This window comes from Ambystoma mexicanum, chromosome 10 (assembly GCF_040938575.1).
Source record: "Ambystoma mexicanum isolate Mex_15411 chromosome 10, UKY_AmexF1_1, whole genome shotgun sequence".
In the NCBI taxonomy this organism is placed as follows: domain Eukaryota; kingdom Metazoa; phylum Chordata; class Amphibia; order Caudata; family Ambystomatidae; genus Ambystoma; species Ambystoma mexicanum.
The window spans coordinates 1,143,145,239-1,143,165,276 of NC_090932.1; the positions used below are offsets into that span (position 1 = coordinate 1,143,145,239).

A 20,038-nucleotide genomic window follows, 5' to 3' on the forward strand; every position below is an offset into this window, starting at 1 on the left:
GCCAAGTATTGATCAAAGCTAAAGGAGTCCAAGGGACTGCAGATTAAAAAGGAAACCTGTGTTTGCAAGAATCAGAAGACTACAGAAAAGCAAAACAAAGTGCAGTGGTCAACCAAGCCACGGTAGTGTCAAGAGAGTGTGACACTGGGGCATCAACATCACTGTCACAAGGAAGCAGTGGCCAACTGGTGATGGAAAGTTACCAAGAAGGGGTATCTGTTGCGCGACCTGTAATGGGTTGACAGTGTGTTCCGACAACTGCGCCTATACCGAGTGCCCTGTGTAGAGAAGTCAATGAAAGTATCCTTACAGAAGCCTAGTCTTTGGCAACAATCTCTTATGTGATTTTGAAGTGAAGAAAAAGAACTGCCTATCTGATATAGTGATATCCAAAGAGCTGGGCAGTGTCCCAGGGAACTGTGTTGTTTTTTTGAAAAGCTGGAAAATTTGAACTCTTGGGAAAGGGAACCTGGATACCTTGAGAACTGTTTTGAACACGTGGAAGGGGGCGTTGATTACAAGCGAACAGCTGTAAAAAGCTCTGAACTTTATTTTGAACACTATTCATTTTGATGCGGACATCCCTACACATTGTACACAGTTAGTTGTAAGGGCAAGTATATGTTTTGGACACAGACTGACTTTTTTGGACTTCCTGACAGCTTTCTTTAGGTAGGGAAATCCCACTTCACATAAGGTAAGTTAGGCCTCACGCCATCCTGCCTTTTACTTTAATAAAACATTTGAGAACAAAACTTGAACCCGTTGTCAGTGTCTACTTCATGATGCCTTCATCAGGGTCAGAGGGGTATTTTCTCAACCCATTTTCAGCTCAATAAAAGTCTTTAACCAAAAACATGACAACTGTATGGCTTTCCTTTCTGACCCCTCACAGTGCCTAAAGACAGACGGGTGTCTGCAAATATTTTTTTGCTTATTTTGTGTTCTTTCTAGTGTGCACATTGTGTTTACGGCGTATGGCTACAAAACGTGGCTAGCGCCCTAAAATGGCCACGCCACAAGTTTTTTGCTGGTTCTTTGGCCATCTTGGTGTTTGGCCGCCTTCTTGCCTTGCCGGGTCAGGAAATCCCATATAAGGTCCTGCACTTGCCTGAGAAAGCTGTTGCGAGTGATGCCTTTGTGTGTGAATGGCTCAGGAAGTGGGTGGGGCTATCTGGTCCCACTCTACATCTGTGGTGCCAGTGAGTTTAGGTGTGAGGCATGTAAAACCAATAGTTGTCCCTGATTGGACAACTAGCAGCTGTTTGAATGGGGGCAGATACTTACAACTGGTTGCCCTGCTTCCAGGATGGATTTTGGATAAGAAGGGGACTCCTGCAGCCATTCCTTCAGATCAACGTTAGAGCTAAGAACCTCTCATAGACGAACAGCCAATTGAAGATCCGAAGAAGACTCCTAAAGAGGCCAAGCATCCCTTCCTGCGTCTGGCCCGGTAAAGCCCTTTTGGGCTACTTATCTGTGAAGCCCTGTGCTGTGCTTCAACCCCTGAACTGGTGGGACCAACCAGTCTGGACGTGTTCAAGGATCCAGTCACCCCGAGCCGTCGGAAGTGTCCCTGGGCCACCCAGTGGACTGACCAGCTCTCCAGTGGGCTACCTCGCTAGAACCGTCGCCATTCTGTATTTGCTACCAGAACTTCAGTGGTTACCAGCTTGTGGTGTAAATCGCCTTCCTGCTGAATTTTAACCTCACAGCTTCAAGAGATCCTGCTCTGGAAGGATTTTGGCAACTGCAACTGGAAGGATGCATGCAGTCATCTGTGTGCAGTGGCCGTCGCTGGAACGCGACTTCCTCAGTCCCGTGAATTGTCCTAAAGAGGTCTGCATCTGTGCTTTCTGCATTGCCCGATCGCCAAGGGTTGCACGCTGCTCCTGGAACCGGCCGGAAGAATCTTTGCACCTGCAGATCCTGGGCTCCGCTCACATGAACAAACAGCAAGGAATCCAACCTCCAAAGACCCCCAGTCGACTCATCCAGTCATCTTGGACAGTCAGAATCAGGGGGTATGCAAACACAAAGCATTTGTCTCCCCTGTCCTCTATAGGATAACATTGAGAACAAGTCACTTTGTATCCTTCCATTCCACTAATTTTTGGTCGTCGCACCTGAGCAGTAAAACCTGAAAGATAAGAACACATTGTTTACTTACCAGTAACTTTGTTGCATCTCTTCTCTTGAGCAATCACCAACAGAAGTATTTTACCTGCATCCGATACATTCTGGGGAGAGGCATTGTGACTTTTGGGCACAAGCCCTAACTCTTCATAGGGAGTGACCTTCTGAAGCTAGGGAACATTTCTTGCGACTTGGTTCCATCTTACTGCATCACTTTACTTACCTCTTATTGATTTAAGTCATTGAAATCATTTTAAGAACCTATGGTGACTGCATATAGTGCAATAGTATCATTTTTTTTAGTGTGTGTTTGGGGCATAGAATATAGTATTTTTATACACTCCTGTCTAAATTGAATTTGTGTGTGCCTCACTGTGTGTACTCATTGTGGACCCCTGACTATAACTAGGGTGGCCTCCTAAAATATGTCCACCAGGCTGATTCTGAAAATCCATCTTAACATCTGGCACTTATTAAGATACCTATTCCCCTTTTTTTGTTTCATTGAGAAACTTTGCGTGGAGAAGTGCTTAGATTTCAATCAGCAAGTATCCCTTTCCTGTGAGTCTCCTGAAGACAGACTATGTCTGCCTGCATGGTCTTTACCTTATGCAGTAGTACTTTTGGGTTATTTTATTAGGAGAGAACAGTCCTCTCACATTGGAGGAAACAATTTTAAATGTGTTACCGAGTACATACATCCTGCCTCCCAGTACCTCATGGCCAGGCAAGATGAATAAATCATGTGTTTTGTGAGAACTGTGGAAACCAGTTTGGAGTATCCTCAACCCCCCCTCCCCCAACGTCAACTATAATGCACAAATAACTATGCAAACAGATAACAAGTTGGTGGTAACCGATATTGATGTACCTGTTCATAGGTAGTGGGCACAAATGGGTAGAATAATCCTGTATGGCAGCCCAGAACTAGCCGTCGGACCACAGCCAGCTCTCGTATCCCCAAGTGCAATACCCCCATCAATTATTGGATATTGTTTTCCACCTTAGTTCTGCTTCCGTCTACGTTCTATTTTCATAAGGAATAAGGGTTATACGATATGTGGAGGCACTTGTGCTGCTTTGATCCTCCACTATAGGTCAAGCCCCATATCCACCTCTGAGCTTCAGCTTGATCCTTCTCCAGCTGTGCCTCTTCTCGATCCGGGTTGACCTCTGATTCAAGTGCAATATTGAAAATGTGTTTTGCTTTACCAACTTTGGTGCAATGAACTTGCTTACCCAGCCAAATAAACGGTTATGCCAAACGGAAAAATCCATCTCTATCTCACATCAGCCTTCCTCAGTCAGTACTCTAAATGACTGTCGCTTCCGAAGAGCGAGGGTGGCAATATCTTGGAAAATTGCTCGCTGCATGCCGTCAAATGCAATGGTGCCCAGCTCTCTGGTTGCTCTTGTTCTCCTTTGTGCTGTCAAACGTTATACCCCTCTCTGCGAGGTCCAGGAAGACAGACTCGAACACTGAGAATGTTGAGATTTTGCAGGTCTAGCATTCCACTCCCTGTAGGGTCCCCCAGAATCCTTAGGTTCTCGCGATGATAGCGATTGTCCAGGTTTCCAATCATTGGCACTAGGAGATCCTATGTATTCTGGGCCCTATGGCAATAGAGCATTGAAGTTGGGGTCCTAAGCATCGACTGCTTTATCAATTTATCTGTAGTGGGATGGAGCGCCTCCAGATGGTCACTAGGCTTTAGGGAGGGCCTGCGGTACCAACAGGATCCTATGATCCGCTCTCAATACTTTGCCACTTAGTCAAAGGCTTAAATTATGCCCTTTTCATATGTTCTCTATTACTGTCGCGATCAGTGGTGAGCTCCCAACTTTGCTGACTGAGTCTTGATTCTCTTACTGTTGGAACGACTTGATAGACATCCTTCCTTTTCCAGTAAGCTGCCTGTGCCTGTCCTCTGGGGGTACTACCACTGGGCAGCAGATGCCAATCAATTTCCATCAGTTCCTTACATTAATTGTCGCTCACCTGGCCTATTTGCCGTTCCTTCCCCCAGAGATGGCCGCGTGACGTCCGTGCTTCACGTCTCTTTCCACCGTCCGCTGCATCGCTTCTGCAGCATATGGAACCCCGGCTGGGGGCTCACGTGCCTCCAGCCGGACCCATGGGATGTCTTCAGAGGTGGATTGGGGGGCACCACACCTCTCCTCAACCTGGCTGCCTCTGCTGGCCATCCAAGCACACAGGCGGATGCCACAGCGGTGGACTCCACGCCTTTGCTCGTATGGCTTCTCAGATTTGACCTGCTCACCTCTGCGAGTCAGTTGTAGTGGGCACTCGTCCACGGGCCAGTGCCGGGCTGACACCAGAGCCCCCCACCCCACAGTACGGATTCGACTCTTCCCAGAAACCAGGGAGGCAACACCCGGGCCTGTTCCTCATTGACGCTCAGACTCCATGCCGCCTTCCACTCTCGGTCACTGAGTCGGCCTGTGTGCGGGACAAATCTAGATCAGCACCTCGGCACTGCCAGAGCCACCAAAATCACTCACACAGCAGGATCATTTAGAGCTGAAGAAGCCGCCCCCTGCGCAGAGATCAAAGCTCACTCATCTCTCTCAAAGCCAGATGGATTCTGCTAATACAGGAGGGTGGGGGATAATCTACTGGGGATGCCAGAGCTCTACAACAAGGGAGTCATTGGCCATGCCCCCTCAGCAGTTTTTAGTTCGAATGGCAGAGCCTGGAACTGAAAATGCTGGCCTTAAACAGAGAGCCTTAAAAACCTATGGTGTGCCCACCAATTGGCACATGATAATGTGCGTCCTGCAAGCCCAGGGAGGCATTAAAAAAACGCCCCCATGATCATTGGGATCACCTTTTTGAGACTCTCCCTCTTGACTTTCCAATTGCAGACATGTAGGTTTATACATTTTAGATCCAGTATGAGCCCAAACTTCCCCAATGGAGTACAATCCTACTCCCATCTGTTGTCTTTGAACTCTCCTGATCACATTCTTCAGGAGATCCTAGATGTTGATTCTCATCACCCTCCATTTGGACCTGCTCCAGAGCAGTGGGGTGACAATCGTCCCTGACAGAGGGTGGGGTGGAAATAAAACATGATCTTATGATCTTAAATCCCCTTCCCACAGTACTGTTTACCATCCATCGAAGGAGAGGGTTTCCCACGCAGAACCAAATCCTTGCCCCCAAAAGTCTGGCATCAGGACTTCCGAGTCTGGATAGGAGAAGGGGCTTTCCCTTTACCCTACGTTTTCTTCCCTACTGTTCCCTTTTCCAATTTCTTCGAGCACCTCTCTTTACTGGCTGAGACCTGCCATATCTTTTAGTCCCATCTGTATGAGCTCTTGGTTTCAGGTCTTGTCTCTTGCCTACCTTTCTTGTATGACCTTTCTTGTATGTTTGTCTTCCCTAAACACCTTATGGACCTTATCCTCCAGGTCCTCTCCAAAATGCTGTTTACCATCAAAGGGTAACTTACTAGCCGTGCCCGTCTGGAGATAAATCCATGTGCCAATCCCCTCAACAGAACCTGCAATGGCTGCCCCTAAAGAAATGGCTGCCACATTGATTTTATCCGACAAGAGCCCTTTTTGCCCATCAGATCCTGTAAAACGGGTGCAGAATCGGCTCAATTTCCCAATGCTCGTCATAATGTCTTAACTGATCCCTGAGCAGTCTCCTTGTGTAGAAGCATATGTAGCTCTTTACAGTTCTTGAGGATTTAAAAGGACCCGTAACCGAACCGCGAATTATAGTAAATGATGGCTGGTGTCAGAATTTACTGGATAGTTTCTGCCAGAAAACCCAGCAACACCAAACACGCATCAAAGAAAAAATGGATTCACACCTCCTCATAGAAGATATAGATACTATAGGGATGGATGACACTACCCAGAGCACAAACCTCTTCTAGTTTTCCAAAGTTTCTGAACAAGAGGTGCTTGAGACTATAGAAACACTCAAGCCGACGTCTTGTAAAGTCAATATTTTCCCTGTCTACCTTGTTTAAGGAATTTGCTAGCACACTCATCCCTTGGATTACTGAGCTTGTTAACCACTCTTTTACTGAGGCACATGTGCCTACTGCTAATAAAGAGTCTTGGATTACACCTCTGTTAAAAAAGGACAATCTGGATCCTCCGATACCAGAAAATATTGCCCAATAACTAATGCACCATTTATATTAAAGATCCTTGACAAAATAGCGTACTCACAACTTCAGGCGTTTGTTGAGAAAAATAATATACTGGCGAAAGAACAATCCGGTTTCCGTACTATTTGAAAACAAACATCACTGAGATCATTGATGAAGGGAGCTCTGCATTTCTACTTCTGCTGGACTCCTCTTCAGCGTTTGACTTAGTCGATCAAAACCTACTGGCAGATAGATTACAAAAAGTAGGTCTGTGCTATCACGAAACAGTCTCCTGGCTAAAATCCTTTCTCGGCCCAAGAACAGCTTGTGTCGCCAACGGGACATCAAAATTGCAGAAAGTACCCGTAACATGTGGAGTCCCTCAGGTATCATGTTTATCTCCCCTGCTATTTAATATTCATATTAAATGCTTGTGCGACCTCCTTAAATCTTTTGGTGTAAAATTTGCCAATTATGCTGACGATACACAGATAGTTTTTAAACTATCTGAGATCTATGAGGAGGATTCGGCTAACATAAACTAGATTTTTGGGGCAATCCAAAGATGCATGGCCCTAAATTCCTTAGTCCTTAATGGAAGAAAAAAAAACAGCATTGTTAGTACTTGTCACAGATTGAAGAATTTAGATGCAAGATACAAGGCTTTTGTCATAAATGGAAACTGCATTCCAGTATCAGAATCTGTAAAGACACTAGGAGTATTCTTTAATGCCCGTCTTTCGTTTCAGAAACATGCATCATATCTTAAAGCATCCTGTTCATACTTAACACATCTCTTATGGCAAATTCGCCTGTATCCGTCGGAATCCAACAGAGCCGCGATAGCGGCAGCAATAGTCAATACTAAATTGGACTATTGCAATAGCCTCTTCATAGGCACATCCAAGGATAATTAAGGTTATACAGAATGGCACAGTTCAAGCTGTTTATGGACTCAGCCGACAAACTCATATTACTGAATACCGAAAGAAGTTGCACTGGCTCTCTATAGAGCAACAAACTAATTTCAAAGGATCAGTTCTTGTATTTAATTGTCTTACAGGGGTCGCTCCTGAATGTCTTACACATCGAGAATTAAAAAAAATAATGCAAAGCGGACCCTGCACTCTAATGACCAGATGCTGCTGACCCACCACGTATAATCTTCAAGAAACTGGGAAGGTCAAGATTTAATGCATGGGCTCTATATATTTGGAATCTAATCCCGCTGCAAATCAAACAAAATGCAACTCTTAAACAGTCCAGGAAACTGCTCAAAACATTTCTTTTTGAGGCCTTATTAAACAACAAATGCTTCTCTCATACTCCGGAATGACACCATGATTTAGTACACACAGTTTATGTGTACAAGCTGTGGCCCTTTTTTGTTGTTACTGTCTTGCGAACACCCTGAGACCTTTGGGTTAGCGTTGCACGATATAAGAACCTGTTTAGTTAGTTTGTTTGTTGGCTGGCTTTAAAGACAAATGTGAGCAAGAGCAGTGGTTTGTTAGACCCGAGTCCACCTTTTTGTTCACACTGTGTCGTACTGCCTCCTCTGGAGCCATCTATGGTCCCTCCACACCACCATGCAACTTGGCAGAATGGTGTCTGTTTGAAACAACTGTTACAAATAATTCTCCTCCCCTATCAGAGAATACAATTTTACCATAAACCTTGGGACAAAGGCTCATTCCGTGTCCTTCCATAGCACCTTCTCTTTTACCTCTTGCAAAAAATAGGCAGACCAGTCTTCAGGCTATGTGTAAACTGTGGTGGAGGTGGCTTTCCTCGCCTCTCCCCATCTACCACTGGCTCTTGCTCCTGGAGCCTCATATACTCTGAAACTTGCAATACCACTACAGCCATTGCTTCTCTTTCCTTTGGGCTCTTCCTCTTCAGGAACGGTGTCCCCCATAGAGGACAAGTAGGAAGAGGATGTTGAAGATGGATAAGGATTATTTTTTGCTCTTATTTCCCCTTCCCTCCTCTTCACTTACTGCCTTTTTATAAATCTGTTTCAATCTTTTTTTCTGAAAAGGCCTCTTTTTTACTTTCGGCCCCTTTCTTTGTTCAAGAGAAGAGGAACTGGAAGAGGAAACTTCCATATACTTGTCTCTCCTCTTTTTTTTCTATTAATTGCGAATACCACTATCTGAAGATCTGAGCAGAGCCCAAGTCCATAGCTTTCAGGAGTTGCCTGGTTACTAACAACGGAAATGCAACAATGTTTCTGGATTTCCCGCGTTTCACTTACCACCCATCAGACAAGGTCGCAACGTACTTGTGACATCATTCTCCCAACCATAGATGGCCGCAGATGGGCTCTGCCTCTTTTACAGGACTCACTCGCACGCCTCCCCTTACACGTTTTGCGAAGGCATAGCGATTCCATGCCTTGGGCCGGGCGTACTCAGGCCCCCGCATGGCGCCAGCGAGCCCCTCACCAGAAATGGAGGCTGATGCCATGGCTCCCTGAACCCCAGGAACCATGAGACCTCCGCTACCTCCGTCTGAGCCATTGGCCAGACAGCCCTAATCCTGGATTCAACTGTTGCCCCCTTGCCCTGCAGGGGTCCCAGGAGTTGCTCGACTCCACATCCAGGCCACCACCCCTGCTGTGGTCCTTCCTTGGTGGAAGCCAGGTTTGTTGCCTCTCTAAGCCCAGCAGAGATAGGATCAGTACAGCTACCCACCAACATAGACAGGAATATAAGTTTTTAAAAAAGGTTTCATGCTGGCCAGGGGAGGGACATTAGCAAAAAGAAATAGAAAAGGGGGTTCTGCCACGGGAGGGTGATACCCTCTCATGTAAGTATTGGGGCAAGGAGGTAATAATTGTGTATAATCACACACCTTTCTAATCTCCCTCCCTCTGAAATTACTTACTTTAGTTGATGAAGTAGGGTGAACCCAGACAACTAGCGGAACAACTTGACCTACCAGGCAACTGGATATTTTTGCAGCACACTGCTACATGTAAAAGAATCTAATCACTTGAACATCCAGGTCAGAGGTCAAGTGTAAAGGCAAGTGGCTGGTATGTTCAGAGCGTGACATCATCCACCCTTGGTGTTTTTAAAGCCCAGCATCAGACGATAGTGTGCGCCCTCTACTTGAGTTAATGTGCAAGTTAGAATTTGAATCTAGATCTTCAGAATCACAGGCGAGTAACGTACCTACTAGACCACAGCTAAACTAATCGTGAAATGATTCATGTTCCGAGTATGCTATGCAGGGAATATTTTAAATAAGCATATGTTCTTCTTTAAGAGTTACCCACGTCCTGTTGAAGACTTTTAATTAAAAGTAGCAATAACAGATGGTTTCCATTTTAATAAAAATATCTTGCACCTTTCATTTAACTAGTCACAATCATTCGTCATTCGTCTCGGAAGGATAGCTCAGGGGCAAGGCGCTCGTCTTGGAAGCAAAACGACATGGCGCAACACAGGTTCAATCCCCAAGTCTGCGCTTAAAAACCTATGGGTATTAAGCATGTAATAAATATCCAATTACAATTTGTTTAGTGTACCTAGTCTGCTCATACGAAAAAAAACACTAAAGTCATATCTCACATTAAGAGAAGTTCACTCGCGGTGCTAAAAGTTGCTGTATGGTACACATCCTTGTCCCCAAAAATGTGTAAAAGGGTGCTTTTTTAAAGTGTAAAACACAGATCTCTGCCGCCGTGAAATCCTAACAAAAGGTTTTGATTTTTTTGCATACTGCAGGTTGGCACCAACTAGGGCTTTGAAGTAATGTGATGGTAACACCATAGCTGGGCTTCACAGGCCCCAGGTCATTCCCCACTTCTAGTTCTTTGATATCTTATCTTGTATTACCACCACGTCCGCTCTTCCTCGTCCCAGTACTTACCTCATGAGGCCCCTGCCTCCGACACAGGACCTTCCATTTCTTTAAATCCCTATAACTCCACCCCCACATCCACGCCACTCAGTTTTTATTTTTCCTGCTTCCGGCAGGTTGGACTTTTTCTTCCCGGTGCGGGGCACTGGGGAGCACCGATTGCAGGCCCCCTGGGGGGGCTGTGTGGCGGGGCCCTCGGCTCCCTCAGGTGCAGCGCTGCTCCTGGGCCCCCTGCGGGGCTTGGGGTCACAGTTGAGCCGGATTGCCTCGCTCGGTTCTTTGCTGGGCTCCGGACCACAGCGTGAGCATTGTGTTCCGGGTCCTGCACGGCCCGGGGGAAGGTAAGGAGAGGGGAGGACTGGGCTTGATGTTTTTCCCCCTCCTCCTGTTTTGGCCATCTTGATTCGACAGCCATTTCCTCTTGTTCTGTGTACACATCTTTGTTGGAAATTATGGCAAGCACTTGCAGGTATGGGCTAGCCTTCCCTTTTGTTGGGAGGCCTCTCTGCTTCTTGTCGTGGGGTGACAGTGGCAGAGAGTCTTTGAAAGTGCGGGGGCTCTATTCTGTCGCAGGCATGTCACATACCACCCGCTCCTCAGACACACACAGCCCAGGATGCACCGGATGTTGGCTGCATTCTTTGCGTGCAGCCTGTGAAAACGGCGTAGATTTGAACACGTCTGCAAGCGGCCAGAAGGGTACCGGCCTGGCATAGTCTACACTCCAGGTTCGAGTCTCAGCGGCGCTGACTCGGCCCTTCATCCTTCCTAGACCAACGCATTGGAACAATTTAGAGCATGGGGCTACCAACTACTGGATACAAGGCTCAAGCCACCTCTCAGTCATGTGGCGAGTTAGTGGTGTGTTTGGGTCTGTGCTAGCTATGGACGCAGACTCCTTGTCCTGTCCTCTTCCTCTGAACTGCAGGAGGAAAGGTCAAAGGGGATGATTTTCTTTTCCCTTGTCCAGCATGGAATTATAGAAAATGCATCATGAAAGTAACGGCTATGCAGGGGGTTCCCAGTGTCTCTTCTTTTAGGGCCTAGGTCCTCCGGTGCTGACGTGTTGCTTTCACGTCTCCTTTCAGACTTGTGGGAAGGGATATGGCACATGGTGGCACATGTCTGTGCTTACAGGGGTTCTCAGAGCCCCTGGTGCTGGTGGAGGGGGATGTCACTTCAGTGGGTTTTTCCAGTATAGGCATACCCCAGTTAGGGGGTTGCCTTTGATGTCTGCTATCCGGGATGGATTGCTTTGCCCCGCTTTGTGACAGTACTCTGCCCTTTTGACGCCAGCCTGGTGGCTCCTCTGTCGGCTGAGGGGGCCATGGTCTGCTGGACTTCTGGGCTGTCCTGTATCTTCCCTTTGATAGGTCGAATCTTTTTGTGGGCTGACAAGCATGCTGTTATATTGTGGCACAGGCCTGCTTCAACGTCCTGTGATTTTCCTCTGGTGCAAGTGCAGTGACTGGCGGTTTTCCCTGGCTCTTCGTCTCTATCTTCTCTGAGGTGTATGGGACCAGTGGGGTTCGGCTTACTGGGTAATGGGCTCCTTCCAGAGGGGGGGGTATCAGTTGCCGTTCCTGTCTCCTCCTGTCCAGGTTTGCACGGTTAGGACTTTGGTACCCAGCTCACAGTCCAAATAGTTGGCCATGGGATCCGTTCTTTCCGAATGGTTGTTGTGGGTTACCGTCTTGCCCGTTCCGCTCCCTGTTCAGGGTACTTGCGGGTGTTCCTGGTCCCTTTGCCTTCTAGGATGTGTCACCTGCTTGTGGGTCTCAAGGCCCTGCACTGCTTGTCCGGATGGAACGCTTCAACGTGGGGGCTTTGCAGAACATACTCTGGATGTTGTGCAGGGGGGGGCGCTTGCTGGCTGTTCTGTGCTGGGTTCTCAGAAGGCAGTATGTCTCGGCTCGCCTGATGCTGAAGTTATGGGGCACGTGGCGTCTTGCGTGTTATCCAGTTCTTTCAGCCCGTCTTCAGTTACGTCCCCTGGTGTCTTATACTCTCTCCCATTGGCTCCCGACGTCTCGGCTTTCGTAGTTTTGTTTTCAGGGTCCCCAGCGCTGCAAGTCTCCCTGCTATGGTGGCCGGGGGTTCCAGGTCTACAGGCTAAGGTGCGCATGGTCCTTCCTCCTGTGGCCTCTCTTACTACCGACGTCAGCAGAATGAGCACATTGGGGGTCCTCTCAGCTCAAGGGTTGAGATCTGGGGAGAGCCGGAGATCATCCAATTGGCAAAAGTTGTGCCATCATCCAAGCACTGGTGTACTTCGAGGAGTTGCTGGACGGTCGGCGGTTTTGGTTCGATCTGACAATACGACGGCCTTGGCATATGTCAACTGCAAAAGCGGTTCCAGACGCTCCTTGAATGCTTTGGCAGCGCTGATAGGCACCTTGGAGGAATCTTATCTGGTGGCCTCATGTATCAGAGGGGTGGACAATGTTCAAGCGGATCTTCTCAGACGCCGGTTTCACTCCTCTACAGAACTGGTCCTGTCGGCCCAGGTCTTTGCATTGATCTGTGTCAGATTAGGGTCCCCAGTTCTAGACCTGTTTGCGTCCCCGGCCTCAGCAGAAGTTCCCCTCTTCTGCTCTCGGTTTCAGGCCGAGTGGATTGGGGGATGGACGCCCTCTCTGCACCGTGGCCTTGGGGTTTTCCTTTATGCCTTTCCGCCTATTCCCCTTCTGCCCCGGGTGGTTTGGCGCATCAGAGTGTCCAGGGTGACTGTGTTGTTGTTAGCTCCGTTCTGGACACGGCAGAGTTGGCTCCCCTCTTTGTTGGAGCTTCGGTCCTAGGAACCTTGGCTGGTTCCGAGGTGGCTGTGTCCTCTTCAAGGGGATCTGCGGTTGGAAGTCCACCCGATGCAATGGGCAGTGTGGCTATTGCTCAGTCTAGGTTGATATCTCGGGGGTTCTCAGATCCTGTAGTTGAGTCCATTATGGATGCTCTTAGACCCTCGACTCTGAAGGTGTTCGGCAGGCATTGGGGCCATTTCAGAGACTGGTATGGGCGGTCTGGGATCCCTCCCCTGCGTTCTGGCCTCTCTGCTATCCTTCGAGTCCTCCAGGAGGGGTTATGACAGGGGCCTGGCAGTTGTTTTTCCCCGCTTCGCTCTCGGCCTCCATGAAATTCCTTTTGGGGGAATCTGATGGTCACTTGGATGGGGAGGTGTTGGTGGGGAAGTTGTTCCAGGGTTTTTCTTCTTCCCGTCCTTGTGCTGATAAAGGGATCTCCCTCTTGTATTACAGTTCCTTCAAGGGCCTCCTTTTGAGCCCTTTTCCGGAATTGATACCAAACATCTTACACTGAAATCTGCTTTTCTTATTGCCCTCGCTTCTGCCCGTAGGCTTGGGGTGATTGGGGTTCTCTTATGTCACCCTCCTTTCCTGAGGGTGCTGCCAGAATCGGTGCTGCTGAAATGTGGTCCGAAGTTCCTCCCTTAAGTTGTATCTCGGTTTTCACACCTCTCAGGATCTGGTTCTCCCTGACTTCTTTCATGATCCGAGAACGCCTGAGGAGGTGGCTTGGCTTAACATTATGTCCGGCGGGACGTGTTGGAGTATTTGGCTAGGTCTGCTTTTTTCCACTAATCTGATAGTCTTCTGATTGCTTGTGGTCCCGCTGGGGCTGGGCATAACGCATCAGTGGTTTCCATTATCCGGTGGTTCTGGGTTGTGATCTCTAGGGCCTATGTGGCTTCTGGCCTGCCTGTGCCTGTGCACGATCAGGGGCGGTCCGCCAGGGGTTTGGCGGCTCCCTGGGCCAATGCAAGGAGGGTTTTTCTCTGCAAGTGATTTGTATGGCTGCCGCCTTGGCTGGTCTAGGCATTTTCATCAATCACTATGGGTTGAGTTTCTCCCACTCCGGGGTTGGTTCCTTCGTGGTTGAAGTTTTGTCTGTCAGGATGTGAATTAAGAGTTATTGTGGGTGTGTTTTTTGCTGCACTGTTTTTGGCTATGTGTCTCAATCGGACCTTTTCCCCGTTGCTGCTTTGGTATACCTCATGAGGTAAGTACTGGGACCAGGAAGAGTGGACGTGGAGGTAATGCTCTGATTACTTACCAGTAATCTTCATTACTCCTGGTCCTACTCTTCCTTGTCACAGTACTGACGACCCTCCTCACCCTCCCTGCGGGGAAGGTCCCATGCTCTGGCTTGGTAATATGAAACTGAGTGGCGTGGATGTGGGGGAGGAGTTATAGGGATTTAAAGAAATAGAAGAAGGTCCTGTGTCAGAGGCAGGGGCCTCATGAGGTAAGTACAGTGATGAGGAAGAGTAGGACTAGGAGTAATGAAGATAACCGGTAAGTAATCAGAGCATTAATGGGCTGGGGCAGTCACAAGAATGAAATGGAGAGTGCTTATCGCCCCTTTCCCTGACAAGTCACATCTCACTGGAAAAGGGCCATTTGCATTCCAGAGCCCCTTATTCTGTGTATGTGCAATGCCTCCAGCGCATACACCTGATTTTTCTAGCTAGTCTGTGATATGTCTAATGTGTTGACATAAAAACAGTGTAATGCATGCACACTTTATTCAGAAGAAGCTTTGGCTAAAAAAATTCTGTGATGTGAAGATAAGTAAGACAACACACAGAGATGTCTGGGTGAATTGTGCATGTAAGAAAAGCGCAAGCATTAATTTGTTGTAATTGTTTACGGACTGCGTGATTTAGGGTATAAGGGGTGTTTAAAATGAATGTGGAAAACAAGGCATGGGGTAAGTTTAAAAAAAATGGAGACGAGCATGGGTACAACTTTAAACTTAAAGAGTGCCACCACCGGGAGTTCACTACGAGGTTGATTTTCATTATGAACGTTAATGAGTAGCCCCACTTTGAATGGTGTGTGTCCTTATTATTCACAAGACAACCATCGGTTATTTGGTTCATGGGCATGCCAACAGTGCGTCATAGCCTTTTACGAACACATCATTTATAAGCGCTGTATGTACTAAAAATACAAATTTAGTTCTACACATAGGAGAGACAATGTCTCCTCTTTAGAGTCGTCCGAATTTGGACACGGTTTGGTTTGGATTGTGCATAAGCCTCCTTATCCCGACAGAAGCCCATATTCCCAGTTGCCCTGCTCAACCCCCTCCCCTTCCTTTATCTACCTACCCCGCTTTCTAGGCTTCATCTTTCCCTCCACTTAACCTATTTTCTTCCTTGCCCCCTTACCTGTCCAGCCCCTGCATGACTCCAAAATAGTAACTATTTCCTATTAGAGGAATGGACCCAGAGACGTGTTTTCATCACATGCAGTGTATCTCATAGTCGGACTTTCACATTTCCAAGGTACACGCAAGCAAGTCAACACCGGTTTCCTTGTCCAATCATTGTGTGTATATTAAATACCAGGCAGTAACATTAGATGCCATGTTGGATTGGTAAATATGTTAATTTCGAGGGCCAATGTAGGTTTTCTCTCCTATCCATGATGGCGGCCGCGAAAAGAGACCGTTGTGGGGGCGTTCTTTCTCCTTTGTGAGGACGGCACCGGAAGCGGCGCCTGGGCTGGGATAGAGCAAGTGACAGTCGGCTAGAGCGACGCAAGATGGCGTCTTACGACATCATAGCCAACCAGCCGGTGGTCATCGATAATGTGAGAAATGGGTGGGGTTCTAGGGCGGGTGCGATGAGGTTTACGAATAGATACTGGTTTTAGGAGAATGGGGACAAGGACTTGGGTACCTTTTTCAGAGGGATGGGTGAGGGGTGCAGTTAACTGTCATACTGTCATCTTTGATTATCAAACGAAACCCACTATCTAAACACCTAGAGCGAAGGTGTCGGAAAATCAAAGCACCCGATTGACACAAGATGAGGACTCAAATTGTCTTAACGGGTAACATGTCTTGTGGGTCGCTCCAGTAGGCAAAACATCAGGTGCCGGGGAGGACGTGGCTACGAGTTTGGCAATATTGGGGCCTCGGAACTAGAACTCTCTTGAGGGGTGTGCCAGGAGACCGAAAAGTCAGTGACCGGCACTATGGGATCATTAAGGAGGCTTTTAGGGATCTGAACTCCATGAGGACCCGCGGGGTCTAAATACTTATTTATGTTGCGTTTCCTACCATACAGTGCCCTAGCACTGTTGTATGTCGTGTTGGAATCTATGGAAAACGTTTATGTTGGTCCATTCTTTCGTGATTCTTATTTTGAAAATTAATTTTTTGCATTTTTAGTTTGCGACTATAAGTCAAAACTATTAAATTTGAGTATAGATGGGAGAAATGGCACCTGGAGGACACGTAGTTGGAAGGCGTTGACTGTATACCTGCTACTGTTGTAATAAAATTGTCTTAGCCAGATCTGCCTTCAGCCACTCTATTTATGAGCACTATACTATGCACTGAATTTCTGTTAAAACCAGCATTGGCCACGCCCTGTTAGTTTGTGTATCATTATAATGCACTTGTTAAGCACTGCTATAAGATGCCAAGGTACTCGCACTATTTAACTCCTACCATCAATGGCTAGTTAATACCACTACTGCAGTGCCTTGCAAGTGCTATTCCCGTGCCTACACTAAGTCCAAACTGTTGGCATTACCAATGCTTGTTTTTAAAATGAGGGTCACCCCTCGTATCCCCGTCCAAGCCCCTTCCACACCCCTGCCCATCTTTACACGATGCTGCCCTTTTTGTCAATCTTTTATGACCCTACCAGAATTACACATAAATTACCTTTCCCAACATCATTTCTCTCGCACTGGTATGTCAAAATTGTGGTTTCTGAATGGGTGACTGTACACGTCATAGCACACTTCACAAGATAAACTGTACTTCTTGAATAATACTGACTGTTTAAGGGGTCCAAGTAAATCTTTGATGTCCAGGTGCTATAAACGGATTCAGGGTATCGGGTAACTGAACAAGGAGCTAATACACAGCAATATGCAAATGTAACTTTGGCATGAGATGCAGACTATATATTTTAATTAATTGCATACGACTACTTATGCTTTCAATGCTAGAGGTTTCCTTTTTCACCTTTTTAATAGAGATTTTCAAACACAGAGTTGATGTTGCATAGGAATTAGTGTGGCACAACCACGGGAGTCAAATGTAGCCCCTGGTATCAATTTTGGTCAAGCTAAACCCCAGCTCGGTTAGGCTACCTTTTTGGAAGTAGCTCTCATTAATTTCGATCCCAGCTGTGTCTGTTTGAATGTGGCCCTGAGAGGCGATAAGGGTGCAAGGTGAGGGGAAGATGTCTATTGTCTTTATAACTTCACGAAATCACAAAATGGGGGGGGGGGGCTTTTTGTCACGATAAACAGGGTAAGCTCTGACAGCAAAGTGTTTTCACAAAAAGCACACCTGATAGAAGTGCAATGCAACATACTCCACCTTCATACAGAGTTAGAGAGGAGGTAACGTTATTTATTACTGGTATTGATCCTGCCCTATTATTAAGGGCAACACAGAAGTAATGGATAGTGTGATTGTCTAACTACTCCTGCCTACTAGTAAAGTAATCTAGGCAGCGCTGGTATGCCGCCTATCTAAAAGTGGATAGAATAAGAAACGGTACGAATATATTTCTCACAATTTGTTTATATTATTTCTAGTAAGGCCAAATAAAATTGGGAGTAAAATACTCAAAAATCCTATCTGGAGCAGTGCTCATTAGTACTGTTTTCTGAACTTTTGTAACTTTGTTCATAGCCCAGCCAGCCTATTTGATCCGGCCGCTTCAGGTGCTACAAAACTCTGCGGCGAGAGCTGCCACTTTCACACTCAGGCGCACGCACATCTCCCCTGTTCATCGCCTTCCTGTGGCCAAGCAGATCCAGTTCAAAGCTCTCTGCCTGGTTCATCGCACTTTTTACGGCCTGGGAGCTGACTACCTTCATGCCGCGTTCCGTACTTATGCACCTGCTCGGATGCCTTGTTCCGCTAATGCATGCTTGGTTTGGGTTCCTCGCTTTATTTCTGTCCGTATTGGCGGCAGGTCGTTTTCCATTGCTGCATCTCAACTTTGGAACTCTCTTCCTTCTCTGCTTCGGACCACAGGCAACCATCTGTCATTTAGCATCTCCTAAAAACCCACCTGTTTTTACTCTCGCCTTGTTGCCTACTTCTCGCATTTGGCACCAAGGTGCCCACTTCTCGCAGTTGTTGCCAAGTTGCCCTTGGGTGTACGTGGGCTTTACAAGTGAGAATAACATAACCCATTTACCCTTGTTTGCTGTAATCACATCTTGCATGGATGACAGTTTCTGCCCCCTCACTCCCACACTATGCCCTTCCCATGGCTAAAATGGTGCGTGCACTCCCATATGTGGTAAATGTTCATTGAATCAGTTTCTGTACCCATGGCTGCAGGAATAAGCTTTTTCAACTAAAATTCATAACTTCCCTGCCCCCATTTTATAGGAATCACATGTGACTAGAAGAATGTCATGTTTCGATTCAAACAGGGTTCGAAATTGCTGTGAGCTAATTTAGCTCGTCCTTATAGCCCGGGAGAGCCTGACTGGCACCAAGCGCTACCAGTAGCTCAATTCTGCTCCACATGCCAACTGGTACCATAAAAATATATCCATATGGCAAGAACGCTGTGCATTTAGGAGTGTGTATAAATTAGCATTGGGACACATCAAGAAGATATTCAAAGCGCAATGGGTCATATCTAATTGATAAAGTTATAGTTTACATCTCAGTGGGAGTTGAATATGCAGGACGCTGTAAAGTAGGTCCTGGGCCCCAGAAGTAGCTCCTGCCTTGCTGGGTCATGTCGGCTACCCAAGAGCTGCATTTAGGTCCTGCTAATCTTTATTTCGATCCCTGTCAAGTGTATTTAAACGTATTTGCAGTTTTAACAATCGTGCTTTTCACTATTTTTAGCCCTAGGTAGCCTGAAAAGATTGGCAGGCTGTGTTGTGTAATGATGCACTGATGCTAGTTCATGAGTTGCAGGCGGTGCTGCACCAAGATGATTAAAGTAATTCTGTATGTATCCACTTGCCATGACCCGCTGCTCTTCAAGTAGAAAATAGATTTTGATCTTCATGGCATCAGCATGCTTTAGGGGTATCCCCTGCCCCCACCACCCCCTGTTTACTTTGCTGAGGAAAATTCTACACGTACTTCTCCTACATTCTTTTGAAAAAAAATGCATTTACTTCTTGCTTGTACTTCGTCTGCATCTTCATGTTGTCTAGGTGGCATTGGATATGGCTACAGTTAGGGTTGGGGTCCAGGGTGATAAAAAAAAGAAGGGTGGGGGTCTAGCAGTCTCCCCTGTAATGAACTGAATGTTAGAAGATGTGAAAGACAGAAGAAGAAAAGGTAAGTGACAGTGCATTTGTGGCAAAGTGAATGCAGAAGAAGTAAAGACCAATATCTACTTTAAGTAGGGGTCAGGGACTTAAGTAAAGCGTGGAGTCTAATCTGATGATAGATTTATGATTGAATCGGATAGCAATTCTGGTTACCTGATCTGTCTTTTTCCCTTCAAGGCAACTTGCCAAAATGCAATTGCTGCATGTGGCTCCCAGGGCAGGGCTGTCTTTTAAGCACTCCATTTTGGAATTGTATCGCCCTAAATTGGTTTTTAGGAAGTAGGCTAGTGGCATCTATATTTTTTGGCTTTACCAGGGGTACAGCCGAATGTATCGAACTAATTGCCCACGTACCTATTTGGTAGCCGTTGGGGATACTAATGTATTTTTTTAATTCCTGCTCTCGCCCATTCTTTTTTTTTTTTTTTTTTTTTGAGCCATTCCTTTGGGGAAACGCGAGGCACGCCTAAAATAGCCATTATGCATACATGGGATTGATCAAAGCCCAGCCCTCAACCACAGTAGTGCTTCAGACTGGTTTAGACCAAACACTCGCCCTCGACTGGCTAAAACACTACATTGTGTTTGAAATTGGGTGTTTGG

The 20,038-nt window shown here is 46.8% G+C and overlaps 2 protein-coding genes across 3 annotated transcripts in view; one reads left to right on the top strand and one right to left on the bottom strand.

Moving 5' to 3' along the window:
- The window catches only part of LOC138492097 (E3 ubiquitin-protein ligase MARCHF5-like), a 140,346-nt gene extending 124,837 nt beyond the window's left edge, over window positions 1–15,509 (bottom strand). The window contains exon 1 of one of the 2 annotated variants that reach the window (XM_069619063.1): window positions 15,325–15,509. In XM_069619063.1, coding sequence (XP_069475164.1) covers window positions 15,325–15,341 — 17 coding nt within the window. In that variant the 5' untranslated portion in view covers window positions 15,342–15,509. The other variant, XM_069619064.1, reaches the window with a different exon arrangement.
- Window positions 15,510–15,595: 86 nt separating this feature from the next.
- Window positions 15,596–20,038, top strand: part of ACTR1B (actin related protein 1B) — a 130,240-nt gene continuing 125,797 nt past the window's right edge. Inside the window, exon 1 of the mRNA XM_069619062.1 lies at window positions 15,596–15,748. Within this exon, the coding sequence (XP_069475163.1) occupies window positions 15,701–15,748 (48 nt within the window). The 5' untranslated portion in view covers window positions 15,596–15,700. The remainder of the gene's footprint in view (window positions 15,749–20,038) is intronic.